The 21,574-nt window shown below is 29.1% G+C and overlaps 2 protein-coding genes across 3 annotated transcripts; both read left to right on the forward strand.

Moving 5' to 3' along the window:
- Positions 1-2,851: 2,851 nt before the first annotated feature.
- On the forward strand, positions 2,852-9,996 carry LOC120269198 (probable rhamnogalacturonate lyase B). 2 transcript variants are annotated; one of them, XM_039276534.1, is made up of 15 exons: positions 2,852-2,940; positions 3,033-3,157; positions 3,263-3,319; positions 3,424-3,540; positions 3,601-3,720; positions 3,820-3,961; positions 4,039-4,209; positions 4,287-4,445; positions 4,552-4,658; positions 5,505-5,634; positions 6,521-6,662; positions 7,407-7,560; positions 8,094-8,210; positions 8,395-8,518; positions 9,668-9,996. In XM_039276534.1, exons 2-15 carry the CDS (start codon positions 3,036-3,038, stop codon positions 9,896-9,898), a joined length of 1,893 nt encoding a protein of 630 aa, XP_039132468.1. In that variant the 5' UTR covers positions 2,852-2,940; positions 3,033-3,035; the 3' UTR covers positions 9,899-9,996. The 2 variants fall into 2 exon arrangements, with proteins under 2 accessions (XP_039132468.1, XP_039132469.1); XM_039276535.1 differs by having other exon boundaries at positions 5,505-5,589.
- Positions 9,997-11,480: 1,484 nt separating this feature from the next.
- Positions 11,481-15,601, forward strand: LOC120269311 (DNA-directed RNA polymerases II, IV and V subunit 3-like). Its single transcript, XM_039276646.1, has 3 exons — positions 11,481-12,035; positions 13,898-14,135; positions 15,170-15,601. The coding sequence occupies exons 1-3, from the start codon at positions 11,575-11,577 to the stop codon at positions 15,425-15,427; spliced, it is 957 nt and encodes a 318-aa protein (XP_039132580.1). The 5' UTR covers positions 11,481-11,574; the 3' UTR covers positions 15,428-15,601.
- Positions 15,602-21,574: the final 5,973 nt, after the last annotated feature.

Below are 21,574 nucleotides of genomic sequence, written 5' to 3' on the forward strand. Positions count from 1 at the left end.
ATAGATTTACAACTTCAAAAGCTCAATAATCGTTTTAATAAAGTGTCTACTGAGCTACTTATTTGTGTTTCATGCTTGAGTCCAATGGATTCTTTTTCATCTTTTGATAAGAAAAGATTAGCTTAGCTTGCTCAACTATATCCAAGTGATTTTTCAGAGATGGAAGTCCTTGCTCTTGAGAATTAATTAGAGACTTATATTATTGATGTGAGATTCAGCACAGATTTCAGTAATCTACCAGAAATTAATGATCTTGCTATCAGAATGGTGAGAACAAGAAAAGATATTTTATATCCGTTAGTTTGTAAGCTTATAAATTTAGCTCTTATTTTACCAATTTCAACTGCAACTATGTAGAGGGTTTTCTCTGCAATGAAGATTGTGAAGACTCGATTGCGCAATAGAATTGGTGATCAATTCTTAGCTTATTGCTTGGTAACGTACATTAAGAAAGATATTTTTGATTGCATAGATAATGAAACTATTATCCATTGTTTTCAAAATATGAAAACTCGTATATGTCAATTATGAATTTGTTCTTGTTAATGTTTTGTACTAGTTGTTTATGTAAAAAACTTTAACTAGTTATGATATTTAACTTGTGTTATTATATAATTTTGATTGTATTCAAAATTTGATTTACAAAGATTTTATTTGCCCCTCTTATAAAAAATTTCTAGCTCCGCTACTGGGAAAATCCCACCTCGCCTCTGGTTTTCACTAGATCGGGGAGGGGTTTTTATAAATATTAGATATTTATATATATATATATATATATTAGGGTTTTCATGATTTTATTCTTAATGTTTTTATTTTAAAAAAATTTTACTATTGTTACTAGCTAAATATTTCATGAAAAATGGTGAAATAATAATAATAATAATAATAATAATAATAATAATAATAATAATAATGGCTTGTAATCCCAAGAGAGAGAGGCCAGTAGAAGCAAATAAATAAATTTTAAAAAAACACACACACACATATACTCATAATTGTTTCAATATCCAGTATCTAATGCCTTATTTTGATTTTCAAATGCAAACACTTTAATATACTCTCTTATAAATAATTGGGTGAGAAAAATCAAACTATTTTATAAACTTATGAATTTGTTAAATTTAGAAGTGCTTTCTTTTTTTTATATAGATTAAGTCACCACTATAATACTAGACTAGGTGGTTAGTATTTCATTCCTTTTGCTTGTACATAATTCTCAATATACATGTATATTAGTGCAAATCCAAATATTTTAACTTAATATTCAAAACTTACAATTCAAACAGTTCAATCATTTTCATAGGACTAAACACACTTGTGATCGTTAATATCACTCTAATCTTGATAAAGTGACAACCAAATATTAATGAAAATAAAAGAACAAAAGAAGGTTCACAAGTCTTTTAGATCAATCTATTTCATGATCAAATTATATAGGCAATACTAGTATAGTCTAATGGTAAAACACATCTTTTTCTATCTGAAAGACGGATAGTATTCACAGAGTGCACAGGGTGAGGGTGTGAAGTGCATCCAATAAAAATCTGCACAAGCCCCTAACACACAATGGCTTGTCCACTTATTTAAAAAAATCATATTATATATATATACATATAAACAAATTTTAAGGTGCGTTATTTCCTTAAATATTGATTTCCAAAGTGTGTAAATCCTTTTATTCAAGATGGGTACTTGACCAATTGTGCTTATTTTTTTTATTGATAATGAATCACATTTTTAATTTCTTAAAAATAAATAAATAAAGTTACATTCATTGAATTTTCATTTTCGTATCCAGCTAATTGACTATACTCCTTCACAACTGCCTAAATGAATGAATTCCATTAAAGTACCAATATTTTTCTCATAAGTTAAGATACAATTCATTTATGTCCATATAGGACAACCTGCCTTTTCATACTTTAATCTTTAATTTTTCAAAAAAATATTAAAAAACAAACAAAATGCAAATAATTCAAGTTATTTCATGTTAAAAATGAATAAATTTTATTCGGATTTGGTTTTATTGATCACCATTAATTTTTTTAATCAACACTAATAAATTATCTTTAGGTAAAAAAAAAAAATTCTTTTCCAAATATATTACCTTTTTTACTAAACCATATAATATGGGATTCTATATCCTACACATTAAATGCTAATATATCTATCTTAATTAGACAAACTATTCTCATATAATATTTAATTTCATTTATTATAAATTCCTTTCGTAATACTCACACACACACATATACAAGAATAAGTACATGCGAAGAAAAACAAAAAAAAAATGATATAATATGTAGTAAAGATAAAATTAGAATTTCCTTCACTTATAGTTAATATAGTTCTTTGCTTCTTCTTTACATAAACATAAATAAAAAGTTAATGTAAGTATATATGTTGTATGCTTATCCAACCTTGTGAGATAATATAAAGATAAACAACTTGGAATCAAACAAAAAGAACTTGTGAAAAGTCCATTCCAACCTCTTAACTTTAAAAGAATCCAAATAAACTATCTTATTTCCAAACTTTTTTTGCCAATTTATATAATTTATATGGTTTCATATAGTACATATAGAGTGTGAATGTTTAACGATCATATATGGTAAAGAATATATATATAAATTTTATAGTAAGTTCAATATCTTATTTGTGTTTAAAGCAATGAATTTTCGCTTAATCATAGAATCCAAATATATTAAATACCATGCAATATTTGCCTGATTCTATAGATATATATACATACACACATTGATGTCTTCTTCCTCATCTTCTTATTTGATATGAAACCAAAACACCAAAATTGATTATGTTTTCAAGGCATTTAATTCTCTTTTTTTCTTTTTCTTCTTCTTCTTCTTCTCTTGTTTTTATTGCAGACATGCATTGATTGAAAATGCTCCAAGAGTGCAATTATTCATTGAAGATGAACAGGTAATTTGATTTACTGATCAAACATTTGTGCATTTGTTTTTACTTTTTCTTTTGAAAACATTGTAATTAATTAAATTTTTGTTTTCATGAAGGTTATGGTTGATAATGGCATTATAAAACTCATTTTATCGAAACCTGAAGGTCGAATTATCGGTTTAGAGTATAATGGTATTGATAATCTCCTTGAGTTCATCAAGTCAAGCACAAATACAGGAGGGTATATACATATAAATACAAATATTTAAATTATTTGTAATTCATGCATCTCTTTGTTCTTTGATTTTTACTGCTGTTTTATCAAACTTTTTTTATGTTTTTGTAGGTATTGGGATTTAAATTGGAACACTCTTGGATCAAAGAAAGATGTTATTGTTGATTTGTAAGTAGTATTTACACACACACACACACATATATATATATATATATGTTTTATTTATTTTTATCATCATTATTATTATTTTTTTGAGTAAATTTGAATTGCAGAATTGATGGAAAAGAGTTTGAAGTCATAGTGAATAATGTAAATCAAGTTGAATTATCATTCCGAACAATATGGAATCCATCCCTCAATTCCAAAGCTCCTTTGAACATCGACAAAAGGTATGCAAATAAAATAAAAATATAACTTCGACATCAGTTACTAATGAATCAATGTTTCAGATTCATCGTTCTTCGCGGGAGCTCCGGGTTCTATTCATATGCAATTTTCGAGCATCAAAGCGATTGGCCCGGCTTCGTATTGCAAGAAACTCGGATAGCATTCAAACTCAATCAAGACAAGTACATACATAAATATATATATTTATATATTTATACACACACACATACACATACATTGTACTTACAATGTGATATTCATTCAGCTTTTTTGTATTATAGATTTCGATCTATGGCGATATCGGACTATAGACAAAGAGACATGCCATTACCTGAAGACCGAAACAGGGCTCGTAGCATTGCATTAGCATATCCAGAAGCTGTGAGAATCACAAAGCCAATAGATTCTAAATGCAAAGGAGAGGTAACAATTGTCTGACATTAATTTGAACGTGTACTTATTAAGTTGTTGATTAATTGAATTGAATTTGATGTTTTTAGGTGGATGATAAGTATCAGTATTCTGCTGATAATGAAGACAGTAAAGTACATGGATGGATTTGTCCCGATCCACCGACCGGGTTTTGGTTGATCACACCGAGCAATGAGTTTCGTACCGGTGGACCAACGAAACAAGACTTGACATCACATGTTGGTCCGACGACACTTGCGGTGAGCTAACGATAAAAATTTGTATTCGATTAATTGTATGAAGACTTGCTTACATTGTGTAATTTATGTACATTCAGATGTTTGTCAGTAATCACTATGCAGGAGAAGGACTGAATTTGAATTTTGGAAATGGAGAGTATTGGAAGAAAGTTTTTGGTCCAGTTTTCGTTTACTTGAACTCGTCTCCGAGTAAATTTTCAACCAAAAAAACTCTGTGGAATGATGCGAAAATTATGGTATCAGTGTGATACTTTAGTGCAAGATTCTACAAATTTGAAATTTTTTTTGATTTTATATAAATATTTTTTTCCATTTTTATTATGTTTTAATATAAAATTTCAGATGGAAAATGAAGTGAAGAGTTGGCCATACAAATTTCCAGCTTCAGCAGATTTTGAGAAAGCTCAAATTAGGGGCTCTGTTTCTGGTAGATTGATGGTTCAAGATTGGTGAGTTTTTAATTTAATATGTAATAATATTTATGCACCTATGTCTCAAACTTATGATGATTTTTGTCATTTTAATATAAATTCTAAAATTGAATTTTTGAGAAATTTATTTTTATACCCCTATGTAAGTTTTTAAAAAATTGTTTATATATATTTATTATTAAAATTCAACTTAAACAAAGATGAGAAAATGAATAGTGATTTTGTTATTTTATAATTAAAAAAATAATAAACTTATGATTAAGAGGGTATAGTATATCAAGCATTACTCACTTTTATGTGGTATGAAAGTAAATAAAAAAAAACAATTTATTTAAACTATCGATAAATTATTATGAAAGTCAATTAGTTTTATAAATACTAGGCATTTTCTCGAATCGGAGTTTTTAAAATTTTGTGAGGAGTTGAGGTAATATCATATATATAATAATATAATTAAACAACTCCTACCATAGAAACTATTTTATATCTTGAATTTCAAAAATCTTATGGACATTTATTGTATAAATAATTAGGTGTAGTTAATATTTTTCAATTATTAATATTATAAGTAATATAAATAAAAACTTAAATGTTATAAAAAAATTAAAATTGTTCCTCGAAACTCTCTCGGAGTAGATTATACATCTACTTTAATAGTATGTATAGATTAAGTTTTATTTTGACTTTCTTTCTATATAACTAGGGCAAAATCTTCGTCAAATATAAGATCATTCTAAACAAGAAAAAAAAAAAACAAAGTCAAATTCAACCCTTTTTTTTTAATATTAACATAATTTATATATGCTATAATTTTCTTTGAAACTATAGAGATATTAATATTGTGTATTGTTATACATTGTTTAGGGGTATGATTAATGTGCCTGCAAGTTATGCTTATGTTGGATTGGCAAAACCTGGACTCCCCGGATCATGGCAAAAGGAATCCAAAGTAAGATATATTACCGTAAAAAGCATGAGTTTGATCGAGTTATTTGTGAGTAGATCAAACTTTGCTCCGTAAAAGAATTAGCCCATTTTGAAATTTTAAGTTTTCAAACCTTACTTCAGTTTGGTTTTTAAGTTTGAAATTAAGTTTGAGTGAAACTCAAATAAGATCAACTCAATTACTTAAATTATATAAATATATTAATATATTGATTTTTTTTTTTTATAAAAGTGGATAAATCACAACTTTATTGAAAGAAAGACAGTACAACTCGATTAATTAATATATTGAAATGTTTTCATAATTTATATTGTTTTATATTGTTTTATGTTCAAAACAAAAATTAAAATATAAATGAATTTAATTTCCTGCTAAATTGAGCTGTGGTGGAAAAAAAATAGTTAATTTGGATTTTATATTAGCTTTTTATATTAGCTATTATACCTCTTATAAAAAAAACAAAAACATTAATTACTATAGACGTTTGTAAAACGTCCGCACTGTAGCTAGCACGGTAAATAGTACTATATCAATATTGTTCATCACGCATAGAGCATATGTATAGCTATTAGATTTGAGTCTAATGGCTGATCTACAGACGTCTTTAGATTTGTTATCTAAGGACATTTGCAGATGATTGCCCCTCTATTAAAACCAAAAATTATTAACATTTTTTTTTATAAAAATCATATTAGTTTATATATCTCCAAAAAAAAATTGTCATTTAAAAATTATAATATTTTAGTACAAGGCTAAATTAATAAGTTAACTGCCCAAATATTAATGAACATTTTATTAATTTAGTTAATAAATGTTTTTTTTGGTACCATAGAAATATTATTCAAAATAAACATTTTTAAAGCATTTAATGGAAATTTATTTAAGAAAGATTAAAAATAAAGTTTAATATGGTTATTATGGTAATTTTACATAGGGATATCAATTTTGGACAAGAGCTGATGGAAATGGGAGTTTTATTATCAATAATGTTAGAAGTGGGGTTTATGGTCTTTTTGCATGGGTTCCAAGCTTCATTGGTGACTTTGTGCATGACAGCAACATTACAATCACACCAGGTTTCACCCTCCTTTCCTTTTTTGCCCTTTTCCATTTTTAATTTTAATTATTGAATTATTTATATTTTATATTTATATGTTCATATATATATATATATATTAGACATTTGTTTTACATACATACAAATATACATATGTGTCAATACACACACACACTTTGTGGAATTTGTAATTTTGAAAAGGGTATTATGGTTAAAAACATACTAATTTCATATATATCCATGAAAAAAACCAATAAAAAAATTTTCATAAAAATTTATAAAATTTTAAAATTCTTAAATATGTAATAGCAATGTATATTATATATATATATATGTTTTGTATACATACAAATATACATGTGTGGCAATATATATACACACACTTTTGTGGCATTTGTAATTCGGAAAAGGGTATTTATGCTTAAAAAAATACTAATTTCATACATATTTATGGGGAAAAAACCAATAAAATTTTCATAAAAATTTAGAAGATTTTAGAATCCTAAAATAATAGCAAAAAGTTAAATTAGTTATAAAATTTTTAGTTTAACCCCCTCTAATCATAAAATTAAAAAAAAAAACCATAAGGATAAATTTTTAAAATGAAGTAAAATTAGTTTTTTTTTTACATCGCATACAAGAGTAAAATTAATAATAATTTTGACTAAAACTAGTTTATTAAATTTATTAAATTAATATTGGACTTATTTATTGCTTATAATTTCAATATATAATATAATATATATAAATGAATTAAATATAGGTGGCAAGATTGAATTAGGGACTCTATTGCATAAAGCGCCAAGGGCGGGACCCACACTTTGGGAAATCGGAGTCCCTGATCGTACTGCATCCGAATTCTTCGTTCCGGATCCGAAACCTGATTACGTTAACAAGCTTTACATTAAACATGATCGGTTAGTATTTTCTTTATTATTATTATTATTATTATTTATTTTTGCTTATAAACTTTATATATAGCTTTAAAAAGTGAAATAATTTAAAAAAGCTTGATGCTTTTATTCTGACTATTTAACCTTTGATTTCCCAATTTATTTTTTAATTAACCCCTTTTTTAGATTTTTAAAAAAATTCAAAATCAAGGTTTTTTATAAAAATTAAATTTTTTGTGGACAATTTATGAAAGTGAATTTTCTAGGATTGATTGCTATTTTTTTGAAAAAATTATAAATATATTTACTTATTTGTCTATGCTCCTAATTAATTGCCATTTTACTCTTTTAATGAAAAGCCCTTGCATTTTTTTATATATTTATTAAGATATAAAAGTTGAACCTAATAAATAAATGCAAAATATTGGTAAAAATAACCCTAAAACAAAGAGTTTGATTATATACTAATTGATTAAAAAAATTATTTAACATAAAAGCAAAAAAAAGTTAAAGTAGTATTTAACTAAAGCATAAATTAATTAGTGTTAATATGACAGGTTTAGGCAATATGGATTGTGGGATAGATACACTGATTTGTATCCAAATGAAGACCTTGTTTACAAAGTTGGATTAAGTGTTTATAAGAGAGATTGGTTCTTTGCTCATGTTACTAGGTAATCATCTCTTTTCATTTTTTTAATATTTTTTTTCTTAATTATGTCTTCCATTTTCAATTTATTTATTTATTTCTTTTTAAAATATGATGTTCTAAATAAACTCAAAGTTATTGTGATATTATATTTTTATTTTTATTTTCAAGAAATAAAAAAATAATGTTATATTATTTTCATGTTGCAGGAGAATAGGTGTTGGGTTATATATACCAACAACATGGAAAATTCAATTTAATCTCAGTAATGTCATCGATGGATTATATACTTTGCGCATCGCTCTTGCATCGACTCATAATTCTGAATTACAGGTTTTATTTATTTATTTATTTATTTATTTATTTATTTACTTTATATATTTTTATTATAATGCTAGTTCTATATATTTCATTGGCCAAAAGTAAACCAAAATCTTTTATTTTTTTAAAAAAATTTATAGTTCATATAATTTTATAGGGCATGAATATATAAATATAAATAAAAACCATACACAAACAAATATGATTTTTATGAGGATAAATTAGTAATTTTTGACTTTTATAAAGTATGGAAATAATTGTTTCCATATATTATTAAAATTTTAATATCTATTAATGACTTTTTGATCTATTAATATTGGGTCTTGTGTATGTTCTGAGGGCGGGTTCTAATCTCAGTCTTGGGAGGGTGAAAGCAAATGTATTATTTAGTTTGTAGTTACACTCCACATATGTGCCCGCCCCGTAACTTGTCCACTTTCATTAAAAAATTATGCTTCATATTTGTTGTTTACATGCATACTATCCAACTGTTATAGTATTTATTGTATTTCTTTTATTGCTAATTAAATATTATTTTTTAATTTTAATTGAATTTATATTTTATTGATTAAATAAAAATAATTTGTATAATATAATATGTTTACAGATATACCACCGCAAAACCTTTTGACTTTTATATATACACTCACTTTTCTATTTGAATTCCACAAAGTTACGTTTATACCCTCCATTAATTAAAATCATAGTTCTTTTATAATTTTGATTTTTAAAATTATTTTTTTATTTCTAAGCAAACAAAATTATAAGCGATATGCGCAGTGACTAAAAAAAAGAGGCGAATTTTTTTACATTGATGATAATCATATTATAATAGGTATGTATATTAAAATTTACCATAAAATTAGCTATTAGTCCCTAACAGTTTTCAACTTTCTTGATCAATTTTTTTGATATTTTCTTACATTTGTATTACCTTTTTTTCCCCTCACATACTAACACAGGTACAACAATACCAATAAACAAAGGACGAGACATTTTTGCTTTTATTTTTTGGATTTAAAAATAAATTATAGTCATTTGAAAAATAAGGTTTTTTAAATAATATGAGAAGTTTTTTAGGGCCTTTTTATGGAGGGAAAAAAAATTGGAGGATGTGGTGTTACTTTTCTCTGAAATTTTTATTTAATTATTGTTTTGTAGGTTAGAGTGAACATGGAAGGAGGAAATCCCCAATTTACAACAAATAAAATTGGGAAGGACAATGCAATTGCAAGGCATGGAATTCATGGCCTACACAACCTTTTTAATGTCACAATTTCAAGCAATTTCTTCAACCAAGGCTTAAACACTATTTATTTCACCCAAACTCAAAGTGATGTTTTTAGTGGAATTATGTATGATTATATCCGCTTAGAAGGTCCATTTATTTAATTAATAATCCAATTAATTTGGATGTTATGTAATTTAGTTATTTTTATTTATTGTTGTAGTGTAATAATGCAAGTGCTTTTCATGTATGAATAATTTCCATTCCTAACTATGCCATTTGAATTAAGATGTTTATTTAATGTCCATAATTTTAAGTATTGGTACATCCTCTAATTATATATATACACACACATAACCCTAAAAATTTAAGCAACTTTATTTATCACATCTAAATAAATTAAGATTGCAATAAGTAATTAAAAATTTAAATAAAAAATTTTTATTATAAAAAAATAAAACTATTTATATTTTAATAGTGTATGCAGGATACATAGTTATATATGAAGAGTAATGCTATATAGAGCAAAGCAACGACACTAACCAGTCACACGATTGGTGTGGCTGGTGACGTGGCTGCTTCTCTTTATTTTTTATTTATTTTTTTATTTTAAAAATTAAAAAAAATAAAATAAAAAGAGGGAAATGTTTCATTTGTATGTGCCTTAGCTTCTCTTCTAAGCCACATTGTTGGCCGCCGCTCTCCATCCTCTCTCATGCAGCATGAGACCCTTGTCGTGCTTCCCTCTCTCATGTCGTAAGAGAGAGGGAAATGGCGGGCGGGAGTGGGATGCAGGAGAGATGGAAGTGGTGCCGGGAGCGGGGGTGCAGGAGAGAGGAAAGCGGCTGGCGAGGAGCGAGCGAGGGTGTTCGACAGAGGGGTGTGGCTACTCATTCCGCAAGAAAGAGGAAAGCGGCACCGGGAGCGAGGGTGCAGGAGAGGAAGAAGAAGAGAGAGAGAGAGAGCAATAGAGAGAGAGAAAGAGGCAAAGTCCTCTTTTTGCGTTTTTATTATTAATTTTATGTTTAATTTTTAAAATAAAAAAATATAAAAAATAAAGAAAAGCATCCACGTCACCGGTCACATCAATCATGTGACTGGTTCGTATTGTTGCTTCGCTCTGTGTATATATATATATATATATATATATGAAGGCATTTGGTTTTATTAGGGAATATATGATTGGATAAATTTATATATATTTATATTCACCATAGGTCCTTTGGGTAAAGTTTTTATTTCATGGAGAACATGAAACCAAACCCAAAGCTTGCTCCATGCATATGTGCATCCCTGCTTCTTTGAAATTAGGGGTCATTTCACTTGCGATCATAAATATTTATAATTTATATCGCTATGTTCACAATTTTTTTTTATAATACAAAAATTATTTAATTTTTCTCCAGTTGTACGTGTGGCCAAAATGACATGTTTTAAGGAGGTTTCCAATGAGTTTACTGATATTTCATCGAAAACTGCCTTAAAATAGATCATTATGGCCACATGTGCAATCAGAGAAAATTAAGCAACTTTTGTGTTACAAAAAAAAAAAAATTTTGTGACAGCGTTATAAAGTGCAAACATTTGTAACCACTGATGAAATCGCCGCTTGAAATTTGGGCCTTGGTAAACTAACAAAAATTGCAAATAATTTCCCTATTTATCAGGGGTTGAAAGGTAAGAAAACCACTTTCCAAAAACAATATTGTAAAAATTGAGGGCCTTATTTAGAAAAATCCGTTGTCGACCTTCTTGAGCTTTTCTTCTTCTTCTCCACCAAAACCCAAAGCTTGATAAACCCTAACCCTAACCCTAGAAAGAGGGAAGCGAAGAAGTAGGAATGGAGGGGATCTCATACCAGCGATTTCCGAAGATTAGAGTCAGAGAGATGAAGGACGACTACCTCAAGTTCGATCTCACCGACACCGATGCGAGCATGGCCAACGCTCTCCGCCGCGTCATGATCGCCGAGGTGCCCACCATCGCCATCGATCTTGTCGAGATTGAGGTCAATTCCTCCGTCCTCAACGACGAGTTCATCGCTCACCGCCTCGGCCTCATCCCCCTCACCAGTGACTTTGCCATGGGCATGCGCTTCTCTCGGGATTGTGACTCTTGTGATGGCGATGGCCAGTGCGAGTACTGCTCCGTCGAGTTTCATCTCAATGTTCGCTGTGACTCTGATCAGACTCTCGATGTCACCAGCGCTGATCTTCGTAGCACCGACCCCCATGTCGTTCCTGTCGATGTTGCCGCTCGCGCTCTGTCTACCGACCCTGCCTCTTTCGATTCGGACCAGAGGTGCTTCTTCTAGCTTTTCCTCTTCGTAAAACCCTAGAAAATTTTGATGGTATCGTTTTTGTTTCTCTAACTGTTTAATGTTAGAATTTCGATTGGAGAGTTTGGAAAGGAATGGTGTTGTGTTGCAAAGTGATGCCTTTGGATTGAGTGTTTGTGAAACCTATTTATCCAGTTGAAATTATTGCCATTTCTAATGGAGAAAGAGATTGCTCAGGAGAAAGTGGCAAATAGAGAAGCAAATTCTGCTATATGTTTGGTCAATAAGTAACTTAATTTTTTGGTTGATGATGGTAGAGAGACTTATATTTGCAGAATGAACACTGAATCTTCAACGAAATTTTTGATAAATTTGAAGTTAATTTTAGTTTTATTCACCATTGTTTGTTTGGAAAATATATGTCAGTGCATATCATGATTAAACTTTATTGCATCAATAAGAATGATACATTGCAGTAAGCATTGGGAGAGGTACTGTTAAATGGTTAAGTGTTGAATTGTTGTGTTCCTTTATTTTATTTACTTAGGTGTGTGATGCATTTTTGCTATATTGAGTATAAGCCCTTGAAGGATGTTACATTTTCCAGATGTTACAAAATTAATGGATGTCTATGCACCTGGACTTCTGAATATTTTTCATCGGGAGATGAGTTATTGAAGAAGAAAAATTCATTCAGATAGAAATTGTTGGTTGCCTAACAACTTAGCTTCTATTCCATTAATATTAAAAAAAGGTGTAATGGAAAATTCTATCCTATTATGCTCAAATCCTATGATTCAGATGGGAACAGTTTCCCAATGATTTTTTCAATTTGTCATGAAACTAGCTCATAATTACTACAAGTACCATTGTCTTAAGCTTTTGTGCGTGCTTCCATCATGAAGAACATTTGGGAAAATATATTTGGAAGTTTCATTGTGGAGTGTAATTGGTGTCTTGATTTTTAGTGCAATTTTTGTATGGCTTGAATGGATTGATTGTAGAGTATTTACCATGAGACTAGATAACCCGGGATGAAAACTATTGATTGCAATAGTCATACTAACAATGGCTAGCTATTGGTTGATGCACTGTGTTTTGGTATGGCCAAATGTATAAGCATTGATGAGTGAGCATTATTTGCATTGTAGGTATTGTTAGATGCTTACATACCTTATAAGATTTTATGACCTTTCTCTTTTTATGTTCTACCATTACCTACTGATCTGAACGCCTATCTTGTCATTACACTGTTGGCGTATCTCTTTTAACTATTTTTTGATGGATTTTTTGCTATTTGCCTTGTTTTTTTTCATCTTGCAAGTAACCAAAATATTATTAATTGTTTTCTGTTCATGCATATGCATGAAAATTTATTTGGATAGCAATTTTCACCTACTTGTTTTTTTCGTTGAAGTATTTCTTAATATATCTCTAAATTTTATTCCATGCTTAGGCATGGGTGCCTTTTTCTATGGAGATTTACCTATGTTGTTATATATCCTGCTGTCTCGGTTCGGGCAAGTGTTGAGGAAGGCACAACTTTAGATTGCTCTCCTAACATCTGCTGGAGGATTGTTATATGTAGTCTTCTACCTGTTCTTGTTCTGATTTTTATTTTTTATTTTTTTAAATTCAATTTCATTATTGATATCAGATAGTTGTTCAATGGTCCAAGCATTCTTTTGTAGGTACTAATGTAGAACCACCAAACATTCTGAATGACATATAGTGTTGCTTGTAAAGTGTGATGTTTCCATTGGCTTACATTGGCTTATATTCATAATGTACATACCTCAAAATGGATGCATTATTGTACAGAATGCATTCTGAATTTTATCCTAAATTCGGTAGTGTGTTTCATATGATGTCTTTGTAATTACAGGGGTATCATTATTGTCAAACTGCGTCGTGGTCAAGAATTGAGACTTCGAGCAATAGCCAGGAAGGGAATTGGCAAGGACCATGCCAAATGGTCACCTGCTGCAACTGTCACCTTCATGTATGAGCCGGAGATTCATATCAACGAAGATCTAATGGAAACACTTACACTTGAAGAGAAAAGAAACTGGGTTGAAAGCAGCCCCACAAAAGTTTTTGACATTGATCCTAACACTCAGCAGGTAATACTTTTCATTGCTCTATCATATTTTTCTAAGTCTTAATTGATATCTGTCTTTCCTAAGTTTCTGCTTGGCCCCTTGTGGCAAATGAAACAATCTTGAGAGTTGTGTTGATAATTGTTATGTAGGCCATTAAGAAGCACAGTCAAGTCCTTTCCTTAAAAGCTTTTGACGTCTTGAATGTCGCAAGCTTCAGTAGGTTTTACGTTCCTTAGCTAGGTTCTTATTTTTTCCCATTTTTTTGAATGCAATATTATGTGCCTCTTGGGAGAACCAAATTGATTAAAATTGTCAGTTTATTGACGGTTTCTATGCTGTATAGAACTATAATTGCAGTAGGGATGCAGCAGCAATTACAGTATGTAACTTCTCTGAGTGACAATTTCTATACTTGCGATTTCTGTCTTAATTTTTGCATATGGTATGGCCTTCCATTATCTTAAGCTCCTTGACATTGGTGTCTATTCTATGCCATCAATTTCAGTGCTTTTTTTCAGGATATTCTATTTTTTGAAACACTTAATAAGCTGGATCATATTTTTTGGATATAAGCATCTCCAACGATGGACTTACACCCATGAACCAAAAGTATTGTATAAATTACATGCTGATAATTTCTTTGTTGTGATAGACTCCAATCTTCAGCCTAGGGCATTCGGCATAATTTCTTATGGTAAATGACATTTTCTAGACAAAACCACTTCACTGTATACAGCCAAGCATTAGTTATTTTGAATTTAAGGTTTACCTTTGGAAACTGGTTGATTTGGCCTTGTGTTTAATATACATACACAAAAACCCATTGGTTTCCTAAAATCAAATTTGCAATCGATCATGTTTGGACTAAATTTTTTGTATGAGTGCCTCTAGCATTGGCCAAGAACATGACATGAATGTGTTGTCATGTGTGCCAATCTTTGCAAATGCGTAAGTTATGGTGAGTTTTCTACAAGTCTCTCTTTAGCCATCCATTATCTTGAAACTGTTTATTCATTTCATCGAAACATTTGGATCATTCATGTTGTGTATGATAGGTTATGGTGGTAGACCCAGAGGCATACACCTACGACGAAGAAGTGATCAAGAAAGCCGAAGCCATGGGGAAACCAGGACTGGTCGAGATATATGCCAAAGAAGACGGCTTTATATTCACCGTTGAATCAACGGGCGCCATCAAGGCTTCTCAGTTAGTAATCAATGCTATAGAGGTTCTCCGACAGAAGCTTGACGCCGTTCGCATGCAAGATGCTGAAGCTGATTTCAAAGAATTCAGCGAACATTTGGGTGTTTAACTTGCCAACTTTGCCAAATTTCAAAGTATTCTATGAACATTTTGGTGTTTATAACTTTCCAAATCTTTCAACTTGTGAAATTGGTTCTTACCTCATGTAACACTGTTTCTTGTTGAAACTCTGTCTATACAGTGCAATGATGGTTAAGTTTCTTTACTTTTAGCATGTCATTAACACAGTGAATTATTCAATGACTTGACAAGGGTTTCTGTATTTCCTTCTTTTTTTTTTCTTTGTTTTTTTTAAAAAATCAATTAATTAGGGGTCACTTGGTATTGTTGCCAAGTTTTTATTTTTGTTGTCAATTCCAAATTTTGGAAATAAAACGAGAAAAACAAGTATGGTGGGCTATTTTTGTTTCTAAAAATTTTGAGAACAATATCGATGTTTAAAAAAAAATAAAAATATAATTTTTATGTTTTTAACTATTTTGAAAACGCTTTCTAAAACATTAACCTAATCTCATTAAAAGACATTAATTACTATTTTTTTCTCTACAAACATTAATGGTTTAAATAAGTGTGACAAGATCTTCCGAGAGTTGAACTTTGTTTTTCCTTATACCTTTTTTGTCTTGGTTTTTCCAATCTCAAAATTTATTTTCTTCCATCCTTTTTTTTTTAAAAAAACCTTTGTTTACTAATACAACTTAATTTTAAAAATTATAAAAATTATGAAAATATAAATTAAAAAAATAATTCAAAATTTTATAATACTTTTTCTTTGTTTTTTTGCTGTCTAAAATATACAACTTTCAGATATGTTTTTGTTTTCAAAAAATTGGTAACAACCAAAACAAAACAAAACGAAAAAAAAAACAGAAAAACAAAAACAATACAAAATGACCCTTATTTATTTTTATTTTTGTTTTGAGAAATGTGGGCAAACTATATTATGATTGTGGACCTGTGGTTGTCCTTTTTAAATTTAAATATACAACTTTTCAGATATGTTTTTGTTTTCAAAAAATTGGTAACAACAAAATCAAAACAAAAAGAAAAAGAAAAAAAACAGAAAAACAAAAACAATACAAAACAACCCTTATTTATTTTTATTTTTGTTTTGAGAAATGTGGGCAAACTATAATTGTGGACCTCCGGTTGTCCTTTTTAAATTTAATTCTATTCAGAGTCTTCATTTGAAACATCCTTTGTATTTTTATATTTTGATGTTGACAATTCTATTTACATGAACTTAACTATGGTAAGTAAATTCTTGCAAATATTTTTTTTTATTACTACTTTTATAAAAATAATAATAATTTTATCCTCTACATACACAAACAATTTTAGCTGTCATATATAATGTTGTAGCATAGGATTCGGTCCATGGAAAAGTCTCTCAAATAAATTATCTAAATCCACCTACAAAACAACCAAATAGTACCCAAATGGTCCTATGTCAAAATAAATATATTTATTTTGAATGATTAAATTTCTTTGGAATTACTAAAGCAAACAAAACAAGAAAATAAGAGTGAGTAGGCCCATTTGTATCAATCATATGTAAACGATATATATACACATAAGCACCTTATAATATAAATAACCTCTATCTTTGCTATGCCTCAAATATTTACACTCACATATTATATATATATAAGATAATCTAGCCAAGTCTCTAAATTACTGTTCTCTAAAGATATTTAATCACAACTGTTGGATCATCATCCAATAGCTGTTTATTTATATAAGATTGTACATCTTTTTACCATCCAAGTTACTATATGATATCATAGAATGCGTTTTGAACTGTTTATAATGATCATTACCGTCAGATTACCATCTAATATGCTACTGTATCCTCTCATATATAAATATAAACAAGTGTTACATATATATATATATATATATATACACACACACACCCCCACAGTGAGAGAAAGCAGCAATGTCTTTCTCCATGAGCTGTCCCTGTGAAGGCTGATTCAGTCACAACTCACAAGACTCCAATCTACACAGTACTGCATGCACTCTGCATGGACTGCATGGACTGCATGCATGCATGACCCTACACTTTTTCTTTAATGTTACTGTCTTTAATTTCTCTATCTTCATCTTCAACTTCATCTTCATATCTTGTGGCCTCCACTTTAATATCAGACAAATTCTTCTTTCATGCCAACTCTGTAAAGTCTACAACAATATTATTTCTGTCTCACTATACAAAACACACATAAAATTACAATAATATATATACCCTCATAAATTATACCAAAATATGTCACTTCAACTTGTTTGAATTAAGTATTAAGTTTTAGAGTGTTATGATCATGATGTGTCAGATATGTCATGTCTCTTAATATAATACATTTTTATTATTATTGACATATGTATTGATTCAGACATATGCTATGTGAAGTCCACAATTGTATTTCTCTCTCCATACATTTTAAAAAAATAAAAAATTACAATATTACTCTCCTAGGTATATAAAAAAAATTGTTACATGTTTTGTATATTAAAATTTAGAAAATTATGATTTTGAAATTCGAGATATGTAAAAAGAGAAAAAAAAAAATTTATATGCTTACTTGTATATATATATACATAATTTTTGTTAGGAAATTTCTCGAATGATACATCTTTAAAAATATATTTTATGTATAATTTAAAGGGTCTAAGTGACATTAGTTTGAATTCAATTATCCGGATAATATTTTAATATAATTAAAGAGTGAAAGGACATTTTGGGGAAGCAAATTGGTCATTTACTTATATGGATTTTCTTTCCCATTTTTAATACTCATTTGCACTGCTTCATTACTTTTATTTTTTACTATAAAATAAACCTATTTCAAGAATTTTTTTATTAAATAGAGAAATATTATTTTATATAAACCAATTTCCCCTCTACTTTCTTTTATTTCAAGATTTTTTCACTTTCTATAAAATAAATACCATAATTATTAGAAGCTAATATTAACTTCCACTCATTGTAGAGAAGTGCACTATATTTCATTTCAAGCCACTTAATTTTCTCCCAATAAATGCCCCTTAGATATATTGCTACTATATATTTTAGACACGTGATTTCTACATGTATTCATTCTCTCTTGTATAATATATTCTCTTTCTAGTATAAATGCATCTAATTTTAGGCATCTAACTTTTGTATAATGTATTCCCCCTCTAGTCTTATTTATATTTTATTTTCTCTTGTTTCCTTTTTATATGTCTATTTAAAAATTCTATGAAGCATTAAATAGTTTTTCAAATTTATTATTTATTTTAAATTTATTTTTATATGTTTAATATTTTTTAAAAAACATAAAGTACCATTTTGAGAGAGGGAAAAAAAGGTATAATTTAAAAATTTGAGAAACATTAATGCAATCATAATAGACTTTTAAATAAAAGTAAGTTTTAAAAATTGATATAATTTTTTTATAAATTTAAAATTATTAATTAATTTTAACTGATTTTCTTAGTCCACATTAAAGTGGACATATAAATAAGACCTGAAAGAATATATATATATATTTATCTATATATATATATACCGCAAGCTTCATTTGCATGGCACTAATGGGCATTCAATGTGGTTTCCTCGTCTCCTACACTACAATATATATATATATATATCTCTTTTTGTCTTATTTTGTGTATATATATATATATATATATCTTGATTCTATCTTAACTCTCTTTTATCCTTTCCTTACTCCATCAATGTATTAAAACCCCTCTCTCAATCCCCGTGAAGAATTATGAACAATATTTATATGAATGATGATTTATATGATAAGAGAGAGAATGAATGAATGCAAAGAGGTGTAGTTCATGTGATTTAGAAATTGGAAGCATTGCATGCATGTGATTCTTGTGGACCTCCCACGTCTCATCATTCTTGTTTCCTATGTATATTTCTACACTTCAATCTTTGAGCCTTATAAACCAACACTTTGTGGACTCATTCTTGATCTCTTTGTCCACATCATTTATGGACATTAATTGATTTTTAAATTTTGGTAAGATATTGCATAATTTACCAATAACTGTATAGTCTATTGATATCGGTTCTCTTGTGTGAAGTGTTCAGTTCCTTTGTGTAAAGTGTTCATTTTCTACTGAAAAGATGGGTTCAAATTTCAACTTAAGTAATATGACTAGACTTGTGTGTTGAAGTAATAACTCAACGCCTGCATATGTCTTTGACACATGACTTACACATATTTTATCAAAAAAAAAAAAATCTTGCATAATTCATGCATTCAATCTATCTAGGTAGCCATTTATATTTGATTACGAGTTGTGAGTTATTGAAGGAGCATGCATGTGTGATGCTTTTCATGAGTTTTTATGTACTTTATGTAATAAATTTAGTAAAAAGAATTATTGAAGGTACACATCAATTATTTACCATAGTAATGTTAATACATGTGTTGAAATTAATATTATATATGGTATTTTTAAAACTACAAAAGAGCATTTATTATTTTAAGAAAAAGGTATAATGGCCATGACGATATATATATATATAACTCAAACAGTTATATCTAGCATTAAATTTGATCAACCATGAAACATGTATCACATATGTATAGATTATATTATTTCAAAATAAATCCCTTAGAAATCTTATAGTTTTATCTGTATTAGAAGTATATTTTTAACAAATTAATAAACTAATGACACCAAAACAATGATGATGATATTATTTTATTTCATTTTTCCCCCAAATCAATCGTTGAAAGTTCAAATCCTCATAATTGCTTGTCCATATTTTTTAAAAATAAATAAATAAATAAAACTATTTATAAATAAATATCTAGCCTTCATATAACTCCAAACTTCACACAACTTAACACAAAAACATAAAAACAATGGATTATTAAGAGCATGGTAGATTAAATTTCCAAATTAATCAATATATATATATATATATATGTTTAGAAAAATAATAACCTTTCTTAATCATGTATTTCTTGATTTAATAAAATTAAATTTAATAAAACAAACAAAATTTATCATGGAGAAAAAGTTTAAAGTGAGATAGTACATAACACCTCTCTCAAACTGTAAATTAATGGATTAAAAATATATTTTTGAACCTAAATAAAACACAGGGATATAACAATATAAAATTATTAATGTTAAGAAAAAATCGACTGCCATCTAAAATCCCAGATTTAAAAGGTTGAAACCTCATTTTTCTTCTATAATTTCTTTTACAGTTTCTCTCGTCATGCCAATAGTCTAAAAACGCCAGTGAGAATTTTTTTAGTCTTTGTACGTAGTTGTTGTTAGTGCAACCACACTATTTAAATTGGCATGATTTGACACCTAGACCAAGTGACGTGGCAACTAAGGTGACAAAGCATAATTGATGATGTGGCAAGCATTGTGACATGGCAAGGAGACTTGGAGTGCAAGGCAAATATCTTGAAGACCAAATATGGTGGAGCTTAATTAAAGAAAGATCTATTCATGGTATGAATGAAGATATGATTTGAAGAATCCTTGATGAGGATTGATTGAAGTCTATTGAAGGCAAGATTTGAGGACCAAACTTGGGTGAATTGAAGATCAAGTTTGGAGAATCTTTGAAGACCAAACTTAGAAGATTGAAGACTAAGTTTGGCAAGTTTCATGAAGACGCACAAGGGACGTCGCCTGCTGCGCGAGGGACTGCGTGATGAGGAGGCGAGGAGGTAGGCTAGTTGCCTGCGATCGGGATCGGGAGATTTGGTCGCATCGACTAGGACTAAGCATGATCAGGAGGTTGATGGGTCTTGAGGTTGTCCCATAGCGTAACGGAACTCGATCAAGTCGGTGATGCGGGCCATGTTGCAACTTATGTTACTAACAAGAGTTCAGCAATGACTAATTTCAGCATGATTTTTAAATTAGTAGTGCGGAGATTCTAAAAAGAGGTATGTGCTATATTTGGGACGTTGAGGTGTCATATAAAGCTCACTTGCTCGTAGATTGTAAGTGTGACTCTTGAGTGACTCTTGGAGGAGAGTGTGTGAGCAGCGACAATCTATAGAGGGTAGTGATCTTTATTGTTGAGAGTGTGAGTGACAAGTATTTGTACTCATCTATTTTTACCTCTTTTAGTGGATTATTTATCTCCGGGCTTGGCCCCCCAAAAGTAGACGAGTGGACGCCGAACTAGGTTACCAACGTTGTGTGTCTTATTGTG

The sequence above is a fragment of the Dioscorea cayenensis genome, chromosome 9, assembly GCF_009730915.1.
Source record: "Dioscorea cayenensis subsp. rotundata cultivar TDr96_F1 chromosome 9, TDr96_F1_v2_PseudoChromosome.rev07_lg8_w22 25.fasta, whole genome shotgun sequence".
NCBI lineage: Eukaryota > Viridiplantae > Streptophyta > Magnoliopsida > Dioscoreales > Dioscoreaceae > Dioscorea > Dioscorea cayenensis.